An 18166-nucleotide genomic window follows, 5' to 3' on the forward strand; every position below is an offset into this window, starting at 1 on the left:
ATATTCAAATTAAGCAGTTCGACCATTAGAATCCAATGAGCCTAAAATCATCAAATTTTGATATCATTTATACATTCAAATGCCCATTAAACGGTCAATAATCAAGGGGATCAATATCAGTCATCAATTCAAACCACTCCTACATACCCTTGATCACCCTTTTATTTACCGGTCATATCACTCTTAGAAAACTATAAATAGACCCTCATTCCTAGTGGAATGGGGAGGGAAGCAAGGAATATAATGAATAGAGAGAAATTAGAGTTCTCTTGCCACCAAACTCCTCGACCACCGTCAGGGCACCGATTGACTCCGGACTTCTGCCCGGACCAATTGATGCCAGACTTCCAACTGACCACCGACTGACGCTGGACTTCTGCGTGGTCACTGTCTGACGCCGAACTTCCATCTGGCCACCAACTGACGCCGGACTTTCACTTTGCCACCAACTGATGCTGGACTTCCACTTGGATTCCAATTATTGTTGGACTTACACACTCGGCCACCGACGAACACCATAGTTCTACCCCGCCATCGACTGATGCTAGACTTCCACCCAATTGCCGATTATGATCCTTCTATGTCACCAAACAACAGTATTTTGACCATTGACGCTGCTCGACTTCGGTCATTCCAACCTCCGTCGCTTGACAACGATCTTTCTGACCTCAGTTGCCCGCCAAATCATACAACTATCTATTCGACCTCCATCGCCTGCCGACTACGATACTTCCGATCTCTGTCACAAGATAATGATCTTTCTAAGTACCATCGCATGCTGACTACGGTCCTTCCGACATCCATAACCAAACTATGGCCTTTTTCGACCTCTCATTGCTCGTTGATTATGATCATTCAAACCTCCATCACCAAATAACTGTCTTTCCGACCACTGTCGCCTACCGACTGCTTGTTGAACGACTTGAGTGCGAAATCAAAACTACAAAAGGCGGATATGTTAGGTGGGCTTGGACATTGTGGGCAGGCTTGAACGTGGAAGGCTCAAGCATAAATCAGAATGTGTGTGTGTGTGTGTGTGTGGGGGGTGTGGGGGGGGGGGGGGGGGGGGGGGGGTGCTCGAATACCAAAGGCAGAATCGTAGATGGCTGTGGCAGGCTGTGGACGCAAAATCGAAACTCGAACCATGGAATCTAGTTGCGTCATAAGCTTGTTTTGAATGACACGAGCAGAGCTCTTGCTCGCATTTTGAGCTCAACTCAAATTCATGGCTCACAAGTTGAGCTTGACGTAGATCTGAAGTTGCAACATTAATAGTCTTTTAAATTAAAAAGAAAGAAAAAAAAAACAATAGCCTTTTAAATTCTTTATTTAGAATATCTGCTCCTCTCATCCGACTGAGCTTAGCCGCTCCCATCTCAACCAGCCGTTCGTAGCCACAGCTGGCAATTCCATACAGCCATCGTTCAATTGCCAAATCCGGTGAGATTCCAGAGAATATCTCCGAAGAACAATGGGGATTTCAAATGCAGCAGCTCTCATCTTCTCCCTCTGCTAAGCCTTCATTTAATCGCAGAGTGAAGAATGAAAGATGTACAGAACAAATATAAAAAGAGCAGAAAAGCGGTGAGAAACGTCGTGAGGATTTTGACGTGGACGTGAAGATTCCGTATATTAATTGACATTTCGACTATTATTTTAATGGGGGAGGAGGTAAAGTCTTCTGCCGCCACTTCGCCGCAGGCGGAAATGCCGATCGCGATCCCCCTACGCGACGACGACCGGGAGCCGAGCCCTAGGGCTGAGGAGCATCCCTCATGGTTCTCGCCTAAGAGGTACACTTCCTTCTTTCCCTTCTATCGCTGGCGAAACTCTGCCGGACCTCTAGGGTTTTCTTTGCCGTCGTTCGTTTCCTTGGGTTGGGGATTTTGTGGAAACAACATTTTATTTCTTTGATTCGCTATTGGGGAAAGGGTTGGGGTGTGGATATTGAGACTATGGTTATGATTAAATGTATGTTTTGATAACGCTAGAATCTCTTGCAGGCTACTTGTGATGTTTTGCGTAATCAATATGCTAAATTACGTTGACCGAGGAGTAATTGCAAGCAATGGTGTCAATGGCAGCCAGAAAACTTGCACAGAGAGTGGTGTTTGCGTTGCGGGTGGTGGAATTCAGTAAGATTGATTGTTGGTTTGCCTTGGTTATGGTTATATTTTTAATGATTTGTAATACTGTTTTAATCTAGCGATGGTTTGTTTGCTAAGCTTTGTACCGTTCATGACATGAAATTTATGGTGGAGTTTCCCGGAAACTTATTTTCTGAGAATTATTGTAGGTAAATATGTTGGTGGGGATGTAGGTAGTTTCTTGTTCAAGGGATGTGGGTTATGTTGATTCTTAAAGAAACTTTTTGATTCCAAGTTTGCATCAATAGTTTGGTTTGCTGTGGATTGGTGGAAGGGAATTTGATTTGTATATTAGCAGTAATTTAAGTTTTTTAGAATGCCTTGGGTTGTTGTAATTTTAATTTAAAGGAATGTTCTTTTAAAGAGAAGAATCCTGTTTTTCAAACTTGATTTTTCTCATAAGATTTGCTCAAGAAATCATAGAAGATGCTTTTTGTTGTGCCTTGTTCATTAGTGTGATAATTTCTTTAAAATTTGTTTGTATAAATTCTTCATTTCTAACACAGTTTTCTAATGGGAACTCCTTAAAATAGCTATGTAATGTCAAATATTTAATACATGTTTAATGGAAAATCTTTTGGTTCATCGTTTTAACTAAATATATGTTGCAGAGGAGACTTTGACCTGAGCAATTTTGAAGATGGAGTTCTATCATCTGCGTTCATGGTTGGACTTCTAGTGGCATCTCCAATATTTGCAATCTTAGCAAAAAGGTTGGTGCTTCATTTAAATTTTGAAAATATTTCTCAAACCTTCATCTAAAACCCTTTATACAAATATTTTTAGTTCCATTTCTTAATCTAAGGCAATTTTGTGAAGCCTAATGATGTCATTCTTTTTTCTCGCACAAGTCATTTTTTAAACTGAAATAACCTAGTAAAAAATATTCTAGTTTACATTTAAGCTACTCATTTCTAGCATTTTCTCTTGTTCATCCATTGAATTAGATTGCATCACATTACGAGTTTGGAAGAGAGAATATCTCGATAAGACGGGACATTTTATTGGGTTTAATCTCAATTAGGAGATAAATCTCAAGAGTCAATAGTCAATACTAATAAAACAATTATACATTCCTGATAAAAAGTTTCATTTAAAAATAATTGTAAGCAAAAATTTATAAGCATAAAATGTAGTGAACATTTTATTGAGAGGGAAGAAATTCTCTCTTGCATTTCTTGCCGAATGATTGGGCATTTATACACATTTATATCCAAAATAGTAAAGAGACTATAATACAAGCTAATTAAATTAATAGGCTGCATTTCCTTTTTTATAATAGTAATGGAGGTTATGGATTAGTGTTGTTTCTTGGGAAATAGTCAGATATTTGTATATATGATAGAGAATGATATATGAGGTAAGAAATTAGGAGCAATCAAGTCACCGAATTGATCCATTAAGAAAAGTGGCAACAACACCTGATTAATAGTTCCAAATTGGGAAGTTATAGGGGGGAGAAGCCTGGTGTGTATTAATTTGATCATAATTGGCAGGAGGTGGAAATCACTATATTGATCAAGATGTTAAAGGCTCAAGTGGGAGCTGCAACAACAGATTTTCCTAAGCTAATTATAAATCAAATTTTCTCTAGATTTGCCATTTATCATTCCAAACTAGCAGAATATATAATAAATATTATTTGCTAACCTACCAACACATTGCAGCAACTGAGCCTTTAACAATATTTTAATAAAACATCGACTTGTAAAAATGAAAGCATGGAAACGAAACGTACAAGAAAAAACTTAAAATCCAATAGAAGATTAAACAAAGTACTACAATTTAAAATTAAGTATCAATATTTCTCAAGGTTAATTTTTCTCTAGATTTGCCATTTATCATTTTTCTCTAGATTTGCTAGCTAATTATAAATCAATTTCCTAAGCTAATTATAAATCAATTTTTCTCTAGATTTGCCATTTATCATTCCAAACTAATTTATCAATATTTCCTAAGCTAATTATAAATCAAATTTTCTCTAGATTTGCCATTTATCATTCCAAACTAGCAGAATATAGAATAAATATTATTTGCTAATCTACCAACACATTGCAGAAACTGAGCCTTTAACAAATTTTCAATAAAACAGTCGACTAGTACAAATGAAAGCATGGAAACCAAATGTACAATAAAAAACTTAAAATCCAATAGAAGATTAAACAAAGTACTACAATTTAAAATTAAGTATCAATATTTCTCTAGGTTAATTTGATTCAATATCATTAAATGTTGTAATTGCTGTATTTCAGGCAAAGTTATGAAGAACAGATGTGTATTTTGCTACTGATTAATCATTTTTTGTAATGTATCCAGCGTTAATCCATTTAGGCTTATTGGAGTTGGTCTTTCAGTTTGGACATTTGCTACTGCTGGTTGTGGATGTGCTTTTGATTTTTGGTCAATAACTATATTCAGGATGTAAGTATTTTTTTTTTGTAATGATTAGCACCTAAGAAAAAAAAAAAGATTTGTTCTATTATTACTAAATTCTGAAGTCATTGCGTTTAGGCTGGTGGGTGTAGGTGAAGCTTCGTTCATAAGTCTTGCAGCTCCATTTATTGACGACAATGCGCCTATATCACAGGTTTGATTTTCCTTCCTCTTGTTAATATGGTTTCATTTAATTTAATTTTGAGATATTTAGTTCTTTCCTAGTTTTCCTTTTGCATTTCATCTGTTCTAGTGTTTTGGTGTATTCTTGGCTATCATCAATGAATGTATCTATAGTCATTTCTTTAATAGAATACTAAGGTGCACATCTAATTTAGTGAACATTGATTAGTTTTTTTTAAATGCTGCTTTTTGTGTTCAAATTTTTTATTTAGTAGTTAAACCATGTAGTGAATTGGTCTAGCAATCAATTTCCTGATCGTTAGGTTAAGCTTGCTTGGTGTTTTGTGATGTCGGGTCAAAGTTTGATGGCAGAGGTTATTGTTGGGAAAAGTGAGAGGGATGAGGAGACTAATGATGGTATGTAGTAGGGTAGCGATGGCATTTTACACAAGGCAGTGGTGTCGCACGTATCACCTCTATCTATCGAGAAGATGGTTCATAATAGTCAACTAACTAGCAAAGGAGAGGAATCTTTGAGTTTGATTAACATGAATTGCAGGCTAATATCATAGTATTTTTTTTTTCTGTTTAACCAAAGAAGAGTTTTATTAATTTTGTTCAACAGCTCCTTTGATTTTTTCTAGTTATGGGATTGACTAATTTAATTAGACTGAACGTTTAGCGATTGTTTTCACACAATTATTTGATTTTTTAGCTATATCAATAATTTGTTTGTTCTTTGACTTCTTAAAGATAGGTGAGACCATGAAATATATATTTTATAGTGGGATTGTGATACGTGGCTTCATTTTTATTCATTTGTTAATCATTTATATATAGCTATTAAGAGCATGTATCTCATATCCTATTATTATTGTCATATATTTCTCCCCCCTTAATGTTAGATTTGATCTAATCTATTCCATTTTATTTCTTCCTTTTTAATCATATTTATTGTCATATTATTGTATCTCTCGTCCTTCATTAAAATTACTCAGGTCACCAAAGTTTACTTTGTTATCTTATTTTTAATCATTGTTATTTCTATAATATCTCTATTCTTTTTTTTACGACTTCTCTATCATAATATTCTTATTTCTATCATGCTTAGTTTTTTTATGGATGACTTTTTAGTTGTTCAACCGTCAAATTTAAATAGTGTAGTTGATATTAATTGCAATTTATAAAATTTATCTGTCTCCTTGCCTATTTTATTATATTATACATTTGAGGCCCTTTTTTAGTTTCAATTATCCAGCTTTAATCATGCATGTTATGCCTTCTTTATATTCTTATTTTTCTTCATAATTGATCTAATGTACCTCAACCTTTCATGATTCCAACACCATTATTTCATACTTATTGTTCACTCATAATAAGCTTCCAAACTCTTATGTGGTAGAACTTATTGTGGGAGATTTTGAATTTGTTTTAACTATATTTTTCCTAAAATCGAATTTGGTTTATTATACTCGGTATTTAAGACTTCTTACATGGGCATAGCCACTTAGTTTTCCCTCAGGATTGGGTAAACACTCTCAATTAGGTTATTCTCTATTTTGCAATATTTTATGCAACAAATTTAGGAAAAAATGATTTCTTATGTCAAAATTGCATTGTTCAATTATTGAAGGTTTATCAGATTACTAAGTCTTTGTTTGCCAATAACCCTTATATATGGTGTGAAGCCTGCCTTTTTAGCAACTACATATTTTCTTATCAATTAGATCCCAAAGAACTGATTTGAGATGATGCTTGGCTAGGGGTTTTTATGCCTTGACATGGTTTGCTGAGTGAGTATTTCCTTTCTTTTAAAAATTCAAATGGTAGGGAGCCTCAATTCTAGGCTGGCAATCATGACTTTGACCGTGATAGCCTAGGCTTGAAACCTTGATGTGATTGGGGTGAGACTTATAGTCTTAGCTTGGCAATGTTTTTGCGCTTCAACCATTTTATCAATAAAATTACCTGGTTCTATACTAATAATAAGAATTGTGGTTACTTACTGAAATATTTTGAATTTTAACCCAACTAAGATTCATATTAGTAGACTCTTAATAAATTGTGCTTTAGCATGCTCCTCAAGGCAATTATTGCCTGTAAATATCTTAACACTCATGTAGAGAAATAAAAAAAATATTGGTGCTCTGACATGTCCACTATTGCTTGAGTAGGCTCTTGGGATGTATTGGTATGCTTTTTGAGGTAGCATAATAACCTAATTTAGGAGTTAAATAAGCTAACATGGTCGTTCAGGAAATAGATAATTCTAATTTAGCCTCTTTTTTTTTTAATTTCACAAATTTCAAGGAAACTTTGTGCATTATATTAGATACTTAGGATATTAAAAAAAGAAGTTTTTAGGATGATTCATGTTAAAGGGTTCACTTAGATTTGTTTTTAATTTATTTAAAGTTTTAAAATATTAGGATCTTTTGATACATTTTGCAATTTTAAAGTTCTGAAATAATAAAAATCCAAGCTATAATTATAGTTTTCTAATTTTTCATGAGACAGTTGTAATTTATAAATTTTAAATTGTTTTGGTGGTGTGATGTGGCTGGCTAAGAACTTGCTACGTTGCATGTATTGGCAATGTTAGGTGTCTATCTGGGAAGATGCGACATGGCTATGAAATGGCGTGTCATGAGGTGATGTAAGGGTCTATTGAGAGGGGCTTTCTTGACCTGATCAATACATTGGAGACACTCACCTGCTTGCATGACAATAGGTGGTAAACTACATGGTTTACACGTCGGAGAAGTTAATTGGATCTTATTGGTGTTTTTTATCATAAAGTATCAAGTTTTGTTATCTCACCAGCTATTTATATATGATGTTGCTTGCATCTCCACACTTCCTATTGCGTGGCCCATCTTGTGTGATTCTAACAATTATCTTAAATTTGTTTATTTGACAAATAATTGGACCCATGAGTTGAAGGTGGTTTCCAATTAGTCATAGGAGGTGGTTTGATCCTTGTTGGATCATCCCTACCTCCCTATGGACCTGGGCATGAGTTGTGTTGGGTTGAATGATCCGTCATTCTTTTAATCATGGAGTGTAGTTGGAAAGGGATTCTCAGGAAGTTTCGTTGAATGTTTAGTGTTGTGGCTGAGAACGGTGAGGTTGAGGAGGTCCTTTGCATGAATGGCCTATCTAGAAGCAATAGAGTATTGTGTTTGTGCATGGAGTAAGCATATGCTGCGTAGGGGTTTATTAGGATGATCTTGAGACGATTGAATGTCTCTAGTTAGTTTTCCATGAGTTCTCTCCCTTGACCCCCACTTATGTTTTTTTTTGTGCACAAGTGACCTTGAGGTGGTATTTATTTTGGAATAGATGCAGTGTTATAGTTGATAGTGGCCGTGCAGTTGCTGAGTTGGTTGAATTTCTAGGAGAAAATCAGTGTGGTTGCAGCTATGGCTTATCCTTTACAGGGATGGTACAGTGCTTGGAATGCAGTAAAATGGGTCAGCTAGGTTCAACCAGTTTTTCCCTTTTTTAATTATTTAGATACATTTAAAACTTAACAAATTCAAATATCATAACTAGTTAATTAGGAAAAATTAGGAAATCAATTTAGTCCGTTAATGAAGCATTGGCTTTATGGATTAAGGCCTCATTTTTGTCATTTGGGCTTTGCTTATTCGTTATTGGCTGATTTACCAAAATTTTGGTTAATTAAGGGCAATCATTTATCAACTTCACATACACCAATATTGCATCTCGTATGCAGGGGCAGAGCCACAAGTTTTTATTAGTTGGGATACAAATTGATGTTTTTTTAAATACTCTCAATCATCTTTGGCTGATTTTTTTGTCTGTCTATTTAATAGTTTTGAAGTAGTATTCTTTAAAAAATATTAAGTTTTATTTTAAATAATTTATTAAAATCTATATTATATTTGTTGTATTAAACACAAACCTATAATTACCTTATTTTATCTTAAATATTTAAGTATTAGTTTTATAAAAATAGAAAATTATATACAACACACACGAATGTGAGATGAAGCGGAGAATATGGGAGTAATGTGAGATTTAATTACAATATAACCAAAAAATAATAGGTATAGGTGCCCTAACAGTTTTGTGGCCCAGTGGTAATGTCAGTTCACAGAATATAGGTGTCTGGTTCGAATCCCACATATTTCACCTTTGTTGTCGGCTATATGTTTTTTGGTTATGTTATGGGCTTTTACAGAAAGGGCTAATGGGTCCATGTCCTTAGGGCCTCCACTGTAGCTCCGCCAATGCTCATATTTGGCCTACTTCAGTTGATTCTTTTAATGTAGCTGTGAATTTTTTTTTTAACCAATTACTATTTCTGCTACTAATATCAGACCTTAGGTAAATTGCTTGTGCTTGTTTTCCAACAAACTTGTGCATAGGATAGTTTACGGACTTGATTAGACAAATTAGACAAATCTATGATATTCTTAGAATGCTGTCCCGTCTTTCTCATGGAAATTTAGTTTTATCTCTCTCGGCTCTATATAATTTAAATGTTTTATTTTAGATTTTATTATAAACTTATATTATTTTGTTCTATTACTAATCTTGTACACTAACATCCTCTCAGAAAACAGCTTGGCTTGGAGCGTTCTACATGTGCATTCCATCAGGAATTGCTCTTGGTTACGTATATGGTGGAGTGGTTAGTTTCTGTAATAACTTACATTTTTAGTGAAACTGTGACACATCCCTTAGTTTTTCACAAATAAACATTTAAATGCTTTCTTTCTTTTGGCGTGAAAAGCTTCTAAATATGTTTAATTTGCTTTGCTTCATTAATCATATGTTGCTTGGTTGTTGATTGTCTATTTGAATGATTTCACATTATCTTTTATTTAATTAAAGACGTTTAACTCTATTGACTTTATGCATCAACCATGATGTATTACTTTCTATCTTGTGGCATACTAGAGCATATTTCATTTGACAAGAACAATACCGACTATAAGAACAACAATAAGTCTTTAACCTACTACATGTGGTTGGCTACATAAATCATTTTTCTCCATTGTGGCATATTAAGAGTTAAATTTTCATTTAAATCTAAAAAAAAAATTCTAATATTTTCTAATTGAGTTTTTTAAGATCTACCTTTACCTTTTTTAATGTTTGTCGGATCTAATACATACGCTCTACTAATAGAGTCATCAGAAGGCCGAAGTTTTATATGACCAAACCATCTAAGATGACTCTCCCATCTTATTTGCCATGGGAGCTACTCCAACCTTTTCACATATATACTCTTTTCGCATTGTCTCTAGGTGTAAAGCCACTCATCCGTTTGAGCATCCTCATCTCTGCAACATGTAATTTGATTTTTTACTTCTCTTTTAATGGCCAATGTTCTGCACCATAAAATATTACATGTCTCATCGCCATCTTTCAAAATTTTCTTTTAAGTTTGAGGGTTACTTTTCTATCGCACAGCATGCCTGATGCATTGCTCCACTTCAATCATCCAACTTGAATTCTACTAATTATATCCTCATCTATTTCACCATAACTTCGAACTATAAACTTGAAATATCTAAAACCTGCACTCTTTCTAAAGACTTGATTACCTTATATCACAATCCCACCACTAGATCTATTACTATTAAAATTACACTCAATGTATTCGATTTTAGATCTACTCAAATAAAAATGTTTAGACTCTATGGATTACTGATGAGGTCATCGACAGACATTTTAGGCAGGTTTATCGGCGAAGGAATCGTAGATCGACGGCTACGATCGGGAGCTTATACTTTTGATGTTATCATGTTATTTTATTTCATGTATCTTTTATTTTCATGTACTAGTGACGTTTTCGCCCTTATGTAGGCGTAGTGTTTATTGTAGCCCAAGGGGCATATGAGTCTTTTTCTTTTCATGCTTTGAGACCTTTATAAAGGGGTCTCTTCCTGTTGTATGAGGTTAATGATTGATTAATACCTGGAATCCAAAGAGACAAGTTAAATTAGCAAAAATTACATGAACGCTTTAATTTCTATGCCCATTTTACAGTTTATTAAAAAAATTAATTATGATTTTCCAGTTACAATAGTCCATATAGGTTAGTAAATGACTATTAAAAACTAATAATTTTGATTGATTATTAATTAGCCGTCTTGGATATTGATTAGTACGGCTAATCCTTTTGGCCTTCTGCCAATTTTGATCAGTACGGATAATCATTTAGGGTTTATGCAGACCATCAATATGGGGCCATTGTGGCTCCTCACATAGGCCATTTTCAGTTACAATTTGACTAAAAATCTCAAATATTTTTAGTTGGGTTGATCGGTTTGACTTTCAAATCTGTCTCAAGATTTTTTTTTTTGTTTTTTAAATAAATTAGTTATATGAATAATTATATTATAATTGTATTTGATATGTCATTATAATATTAAGTTGGAAGTATGTATTTAAATAAAAAAAATTTGGAATTGATTTTTGTATCATTTGAATTTTTTTAATAGTAAATTTATAGTATAAATTTGGAACATGATGGGATTTAAAAAGTAAATTTTAACGTCATTAAGATATTTAAATACTTAAAAATATTAAATGGGTAAGAAGATTAGTATGGATAACTCGGTATTGCTCGGTATAGGTTGGTATAACTCGATATTTGGTCTTCACATGATGTTATTCCTCATTATTACCAAATAATACTTAGCAATACCGAGCAAATACCAAGTTTTTTGGCGGGATTTTAGTGTCGATCGGACGTTCCTCTACGTACGTTCACCGGACCAAATAATTGTTCGTAAATTGTGACATGATATATGTTCCATTGCTCATTTTCGAGTAATCATGTATTTGTATTATAAGTGATCTTTACTAGTGTTTTCTATATTATTAATGGTGTTTATACATATTTATTTAGCTTTAAATTGGATCTAATATCGATTATGATGCACTTTGAACTCTTCATATAATATATTTACAACCCCAACATTTTAGTACAAGTGGGCTCATTAGGCTTGGGCGGCAACCCCAAAGGAGGCAGTTTTTGCCCGCCTCTTGTAATATAGAACCGGCCTAACAATACCACCATTCCAAAGAACCACTTTGTCTTAAAGTTGAAAGGAGGGGAACTGATGCTTCACCCTCTCATAAGGCTCCCATGTCACCTTATAATTTGGAAGATTCTTCCACTTGATCAATAGTTCAACACCTCTTTTACCCCCCCTCTCCCTAACGCACCCCTTGTAACTCAAAGGGTTCCAACATCACCTACAAGTCATATTTTAATGGCACTGGTAGCTCAAAACTGGCTGTATGCTCCCCAATCACCCTCCCTAGTTGTGAGACATGGAAAATAGGGCACATGTTTGTTGTTGAAGGCAACTTCAGCTTTTATGCCACCTCTCTTATCCTCTCTAGTACCTCAAAGGACAAAAATATATTGTTGCAAGTTTCTCATTCCTCATGTTGGCGACGGTCTTTTGCCTGTAAGGTTGGAGTTTTAAGAATACCATTTCCCCCACCTCAAATTGGATATCTTTCCTCTTCCCATCAACTTGTTTCTTCATAATCTATTGGGTTCTCAATAAATGCCTCTTTAATTCTTCCAACACCCGGTTCCTCCCCTCCAAATACTCCTATACTAATGAAACTGGGGTGTTTTCATGCCAAAATGTACTAAGTGATGATGATCCCTTCCATACAACACCTTGAATGAAATGAGCATACTTGCTCAATCTATCAACTACCACTAAGATAATTGTAAGCCCCTCTGATTTGGGTAGTCCATCTATAAAGTCCATGGATGCCTCCTCCCACACTCGTTCTAGTAAAACTAACGGCTGTAACAGTCCTCCTGGAGACATGACCATGTACTTGCTCCTTTGACAGATCTCATATACAGCTACCATCTCCTACACATCCTTGTGCATTCTCTTCCAATACAACTCTATGACAAGTCTCATGTACGTCTTCTGCACCCCTGAATGACCCCCAATTGCGATCCCATTAAATTCCTATAGTAAGTGTGGAATGTGGACGGATGTCCTAGGCAGCACGAACCTCTCTTGATACAACAACCTCTGCCCATCTAGAGAATACCCTGGATGGTTATTCCTTTCCTTCAACAAATTCGCCCTAATTCTTCCCAACTCCTCATCCTGTGCACTTTCCTCCTTGATGGCCTCCCAATCTAGCATTAGCGGGACCGAGACTGCTATCACTTGCAACTTCCCCGTGCATATGGACATTGCATTTGCCTCCTTGTTCTCCATGCCTAGTATATATTGTATTTCAAAGTCATACCCCTATAGCTTGGTCAACCATCTCTGATGCTCTTCAGTCACCATCCTCTGCTCCATTAAGTACTTCTGACTCCGCTGATCTGTCTTGATGATGAAGTTCCTACCTAACAAGTAGGGTTGCAACTTATGGATGACTAACACAATGGTCATCAACTCCCTCTCATATACTGATTTTAGTATGGCCCTAGCTGTCAATATCTGGATGAAATAAGCAATGGGTCGCCGGCCCTACATGAGTATTGCTCCCAATCCATATCATGAAGCCTCTGTCTCCACTATGAAAACTTTGGTGAAATCTGGTAGGGCCAAAACAGGTACAGTGATCATGACCTTATTCAAGCTCTCAAAAGCAACTGTGGTCGCCTCTCCCTATGAGAACGCATCCTTCTTCAACTGTTATGTCAGTGAATATGCTATGGTGTTGTATCCCTTCACAAACCTCATGTAGTATCCTATTAATACTAGGAATCCTCTCAACTCCGTAAGATTTATGGGCATTAGCCACCTTAACATAACCTCAATTTTAGCCTAATCCACCGCCACCCCCTCTTTAGAGACAATGTGTCCCAAGTATTCCACAGTGGTCTGGGCAAAAGCAACATTTCTTCAGATTTTCCCTCAGTTGGTGCTTCTGTAACTCCTATAGCACCCTCCTCAAGTGCTCCCAATGATCCTCCTCTATCCTGCTATAAATCAGGATGCCGTCGAAAAACACTAACACAAACCGCCTGAGGTAAGGCCTGAAGACCGTGTTCATGAGGGACTAAAAGGTGGATGGGGCGTTAGTGAGGCAATAAGGCATCACAAGGAACTCATAATACCCTTCATGAGTTCTGAAAGCAGTTTTTGGCACATCCTCTCTTTTTAACCTGATCTAATGGTATCCTGACTTTAGATCTATCTTGGAGAAGATAATTGCCCCACTTAACTCATCCAGTAGCTCATCTATCACTGGTTTATGAAACTTATCTTGCACCGTTTCCTTGTTCAATGCCCTGTAGTCAACATAAAACCTCCAACTCCCACCTTTTTTCCTAACCAATAGCACTGAGCTAGAAAAAGGGCTAACACTGAGCCTGATGATCCATGCTTCCAACATCCCTCTAATCAACCTTTCAATCTCATCCTTCTGAAATTGGTGGTAACGGTAGGGCCTAACACTGATGGGTGACACACCTTCCTTCAATGTGATAGCATGCTTCTTCTCCCTTGATAACGACAATCCTTGAGGTGGCTGAAAAACCTCATTGAATTGTTGAATTAGTTGCTATATTGAAAGAGGAATCTCCTCTCCTTCCTCCAGTATGATCCTGATAGGAAATACTTGAGTTCGCAAGTAATCCAAGAGGAAATACTTGAGTTCGCAAGCAACCCTAACAATAATTGGTCGAAAACAGTGAGAAAACTGGACAAATCAAACTATAAACGATAAATTATGATAGTGGAAGCAAAGCAAAGCCAAACGATAGATCTTCGGGGTGAACCAGCCTAACAGATCCCTTCCAACTTGTGTAGTGCTTGGGCCTCCCCAAGTCTCCCTATCTTCCCTCCTACATTCATACACAAACCCGTCTTCGCTTTCTACCATCTTTTCTTCAAAATCAACATCCTTTCTTCCATATTCCCCTTCTTTTCTTCCCCAACCAGCACCCCTTTATTCATGCCCCTCATATCCATGCCTCCCTCCATACCTTCCACCTCTTTCCTTCATGATTTCCACCTCATCATCCCTCCTACGAAACTCAGAATTTGTTGCTCTTCCCGCCATCCTTTCACCTCTGATGCCGTCGTTTGGATTTGATTTTCCAATTTCTTTTTCACCATCTCATGAAGATCGGAAACCTTGCCTTCCACGGATGTAACCTTATCTTCTAGGGATGAAATTCTATCTTCCACTGTTGCTTTTATTTGACTCATATCTCCTTCAAGACATTCCTCCAATGCATCTACCTTCTTGGCAGGCATCCAAAATTTTTGTAGGTTAAAAAAATATGAATTTTGATAAAAAAAAACAGTGAAAAATTCTTCATCCGGCCGAAAATCACCGCTGATTTTTCAGAAATCAGCCCACAATTGGTCCCAAAATCCGCTCTGATACAAATTTGTTGGGGAATACTTGAGAAATCCAAGTAATCCCTAACTAGAGAGATGAAAACAGCAAACGAACAAGATTCGAATGGAAAATTTCAGCAAAACAGCACCTTTGATTGAAGGTAATCAGCTAAACAAAGAGACAAAACAAGATACAATTGATCCTCAATTCGAGTGGAGGATCTTCTCTCCCATTCCCTAGATAAATCTACGGCCCAAGACACCAAGACAAGAACTCCCAAAACCAGCCACAAAACATGCATAACCCTAACACTAAACAACTCTTCCTATTTAATCCATAATTCCCTAATTTCAAATTCCCAATTCAAACTTTTTCCTCCCTCTCCTAGCCAACCCCACTCCTTCCTTAATTGGCTTGCCTAGTCGGGCCCACTACGCTTGGGCGGCAACCCCCAAGGGGGCGGTTTTTGTCCGCCTCCTGTAACATAGAAACAGCCCTTGGGACAGTTTTCTTGTAGAAAAAAGTATAAAAGGTGTTATTTGGAAGAGATGTTTGCTGATGTGTTTTGAAGATTTTGTCTTGAATCTTGATATTTGTATTGTTAGGTCTTTAGCTCCTTAAGTTAGGGCATAAGATAAGGAAGGCAATTGAATTGATTTCAAATCATGAATCGAGCCTTTTTTATATCCATTTATCAAAAAATAATTATTTAACCTAATAGATCCATTATGTGAAAATGATATTTCAGTTTCTTAGGTCCAGAGTCACGCCTCCATTTGACTTTATTTAGCTTGATAATTTCATTTAATTTATATTTCCATGTAATTAGTTTTATAAGCTTCTTCATATATATTTAAGGGAACCTTGACGATGTAAGGTATTATTAAAAAAGCATTTCCTACACTCTCCTCCCTCCCTCTCTCTCTCTCTCATATCTGTGGCTGGCCAATGCTCAGTTTCTCTCTCCCCTCCAACTGGTTACCTGAGTCAATTCTTCTACCCTCCCCTTTTCTCCTCTCATACTTTAATTCTCTAGCTGCCAGCTATTTCTACCTTGATCACCCCTTTCCAAATATAGCACCCTCCAGAACTTTAATAGCTTACTCTACTTGTCCATAGATGTTTCAAGTTATGGAAGTGGAAAAAGATTTGTTTGAGTTATCTGTCATCATCGGATTGAGTTCAGCTATCATTGGCCCCTTCTCATTTGAGCTATCTTCTTTCTCGTCTCCTTGACTAGTCATGGCCGGAATCCCTCTTTGTTCTTGTGCATTGCTTTGACTTTGTAATCCTCTATTTCCTTTTTTAGGATCCCACCTTGCTTTTATCATCATTAATTCTATTTGCATTGATGACATTTTTTGAAGACTTCCTATTACATGCTTCTGTAGCACCCTACCCCACTTCTATCTTGACTATATTTTTTCATTGAGCACTATCCGCTTTAAGAAGGTGTCACACTAGCCTTCTCAATAGCTTGACCGCTGATGTTGCTTTAGCCAATTAACCGTGATGATATTTTCCGTCTAGATGCTTTTGGTTGTAGTGAAAATACACAAGAAAGGAAAAATAATATTAATTTGCAGCAAACTATTGCATCAGTTTTCCATGTAATTTAATGTTTTCTTCTTCCACTTGAGCTAATTCCGCAAAGTGCCAATTTCTGTCATCTTCAGTAATATCAACCTTATAACGTTTTTTGCACCATTCCAATTACACAGATCGTTCTACTTTAATTGTTAGCTTGCTGTTGCCAAAAGCTTTGGATCAATTTAATTTGGTTTATCCATGAATCTCAACACATCTTATCAGATGCCCTCCAATCTTCATGATATTGCTGTCACCATTTCTTAACCTTGTATATTAATATAAGCTTATATATATCAGGTTTTTAGAACTGCCAAGTTTGTTAAATTAGGTGAAGTCATAACTGTGCTCTAATCCATTCAGCATCTTTTAGCTTTGCTATCACTAGCCAACTGTAAATTTTACATTAAACATTAAAGATTCTTGAATTGTGCGACATAGCTATGCATTTATAGTTCTTTTTAGCATCCTAAGAACTAGATTATATGTGCTTATATCATGTATTGGTTTATTATATGAGCATTATCAGTTTTTATTTGATTTACTTCTAAACTCAGGTAGGGAATGGTCTCCATTGGCGTTACGCATTCTGGGGAGAGGCACTCTTGATGCTTCCATTTGCTATTTTTGGCTTTCTTATACAGCCATTGCAGCTGAAAGGTGATGATTTTTAGTTGTACTTATCCCATAGTTGTAAATCTTAATTCTTGTGAATTAAAAAGTTGAATTTTCAGGTTTTTCTTCGTCAAAGCCAAATAAGGAGAAAGTCTTGGGTGAAATCGATGTTGCAGATGGTACATCTTCTTAGATAATAATGATTTTACTCTGCTCATATGTTGTGGACTGAATAAATTAAGTTTTCTCTGCCTGTTGTCATCACACCTTGGCACAAAATAATACAGATTCTTGTCAAACAAATCATAGAATGCCATTATTTTTCATTTCGTCGGGCTAAAGTATTTATTGTGATGTGCATGCAACTACATATAATCATCCTTTGTCGTAATTTCAGATGAAAGCTATTTTATTGGATGTTATAATCTCTTCATGCTATGTAATACAGTACGGGCCCATAAATTTAGTAGTCTTTGCAATATGATGGCTTCTTAAAGCATGGGTGCTTACAATGATACTAACTGAATTTGTTGCTTCATGATATTGCTTTGTCAAATATAACACCTAAATATATGGCCAAATCAGTCGGGAGATTTATGTAGCCTATGTTACAACTTACAAGTTAAAGCAAGTAGGCTGTTAATCTAAGTTATTAACACTTGATGCTGTTTAAGAAATAGTAATGTTATGTATAGTTTAGATTGGGCTGCCTCTCTTACATTTATGCCAGATGGGTCATGTTGAAAATATTTACTGAATTAACAAAATTTAGTTGCCACATATTGCCTAACTCTACAACAAAAATGTGTTCTCCGGAGTCTTCAAATTTCTGTAGCTATTGTTTTAAGGGACATCTGCACTATGTTTGATTAAGTTGTAACAATTTCAGTAGTCGTAAAGTAGATAACTTATATCTTTGCAACTTGTATTAGTCC

General features: G+C 35.9%; 1 protein-coding gene across 1 annotated transcript in view; it reads left to right on the top strand.

Moving 5' to 3' along the window:
* The first annotated feature begins 1352 nt into the window (after nt 1-1352).
* Nucleotides 1353-18166, top strand: part of LOC110099664 (probable sphingolipid transporter spinster homolog 2) — a 36038-nt gene continuing 19224 nt past the window's right edge. The window contains exons 1-8 of the mRNA XM_020826881.2: nt 1353-1793; nt 2004-2135; nt 2759-2860; nt 4464-4568; nt 4659-4734; nt 9289-9363; nt 17174-17276; nt 17351-17410. Of these exons, the coding sequence (XP_020682540.1) occupies nt 1660-1793; nt 2004-2135; nt 2759-2860; nt 4464-4568; nt 4659-4734; nt 9289-9363; nt 17174-17276; nt 17351-17410 (787 nt within the window). The 5' untranslated portion in view covers nt 1353-1659. The remainder of the gene's footprint in view (nt 1794-2003; nt 2136-2758; nt 2861-4463; nt 4569-4658; nt 4735-9288; nt 9364-17173; nt 17277-17350; nt 17411-18166) is intronic.

This window comes from Dendrobium catenatum, unplaced genomic scaffold (genome assembly GCF_001605985.2).
Source record: "Dendrobium catenatum unplaced genomic scaffold, ASM160598v2 fragScaff_scaffold_908, whole genome shotgun sequence".
NCBI classification, from domain to species: domain Eukaryota; kingdom Viridiplantae; phylum Streptophyta; class Magnoliopsida; order Asparagales; family Orchidaceae; genus Dendrobium; species Dendrobium catenatum.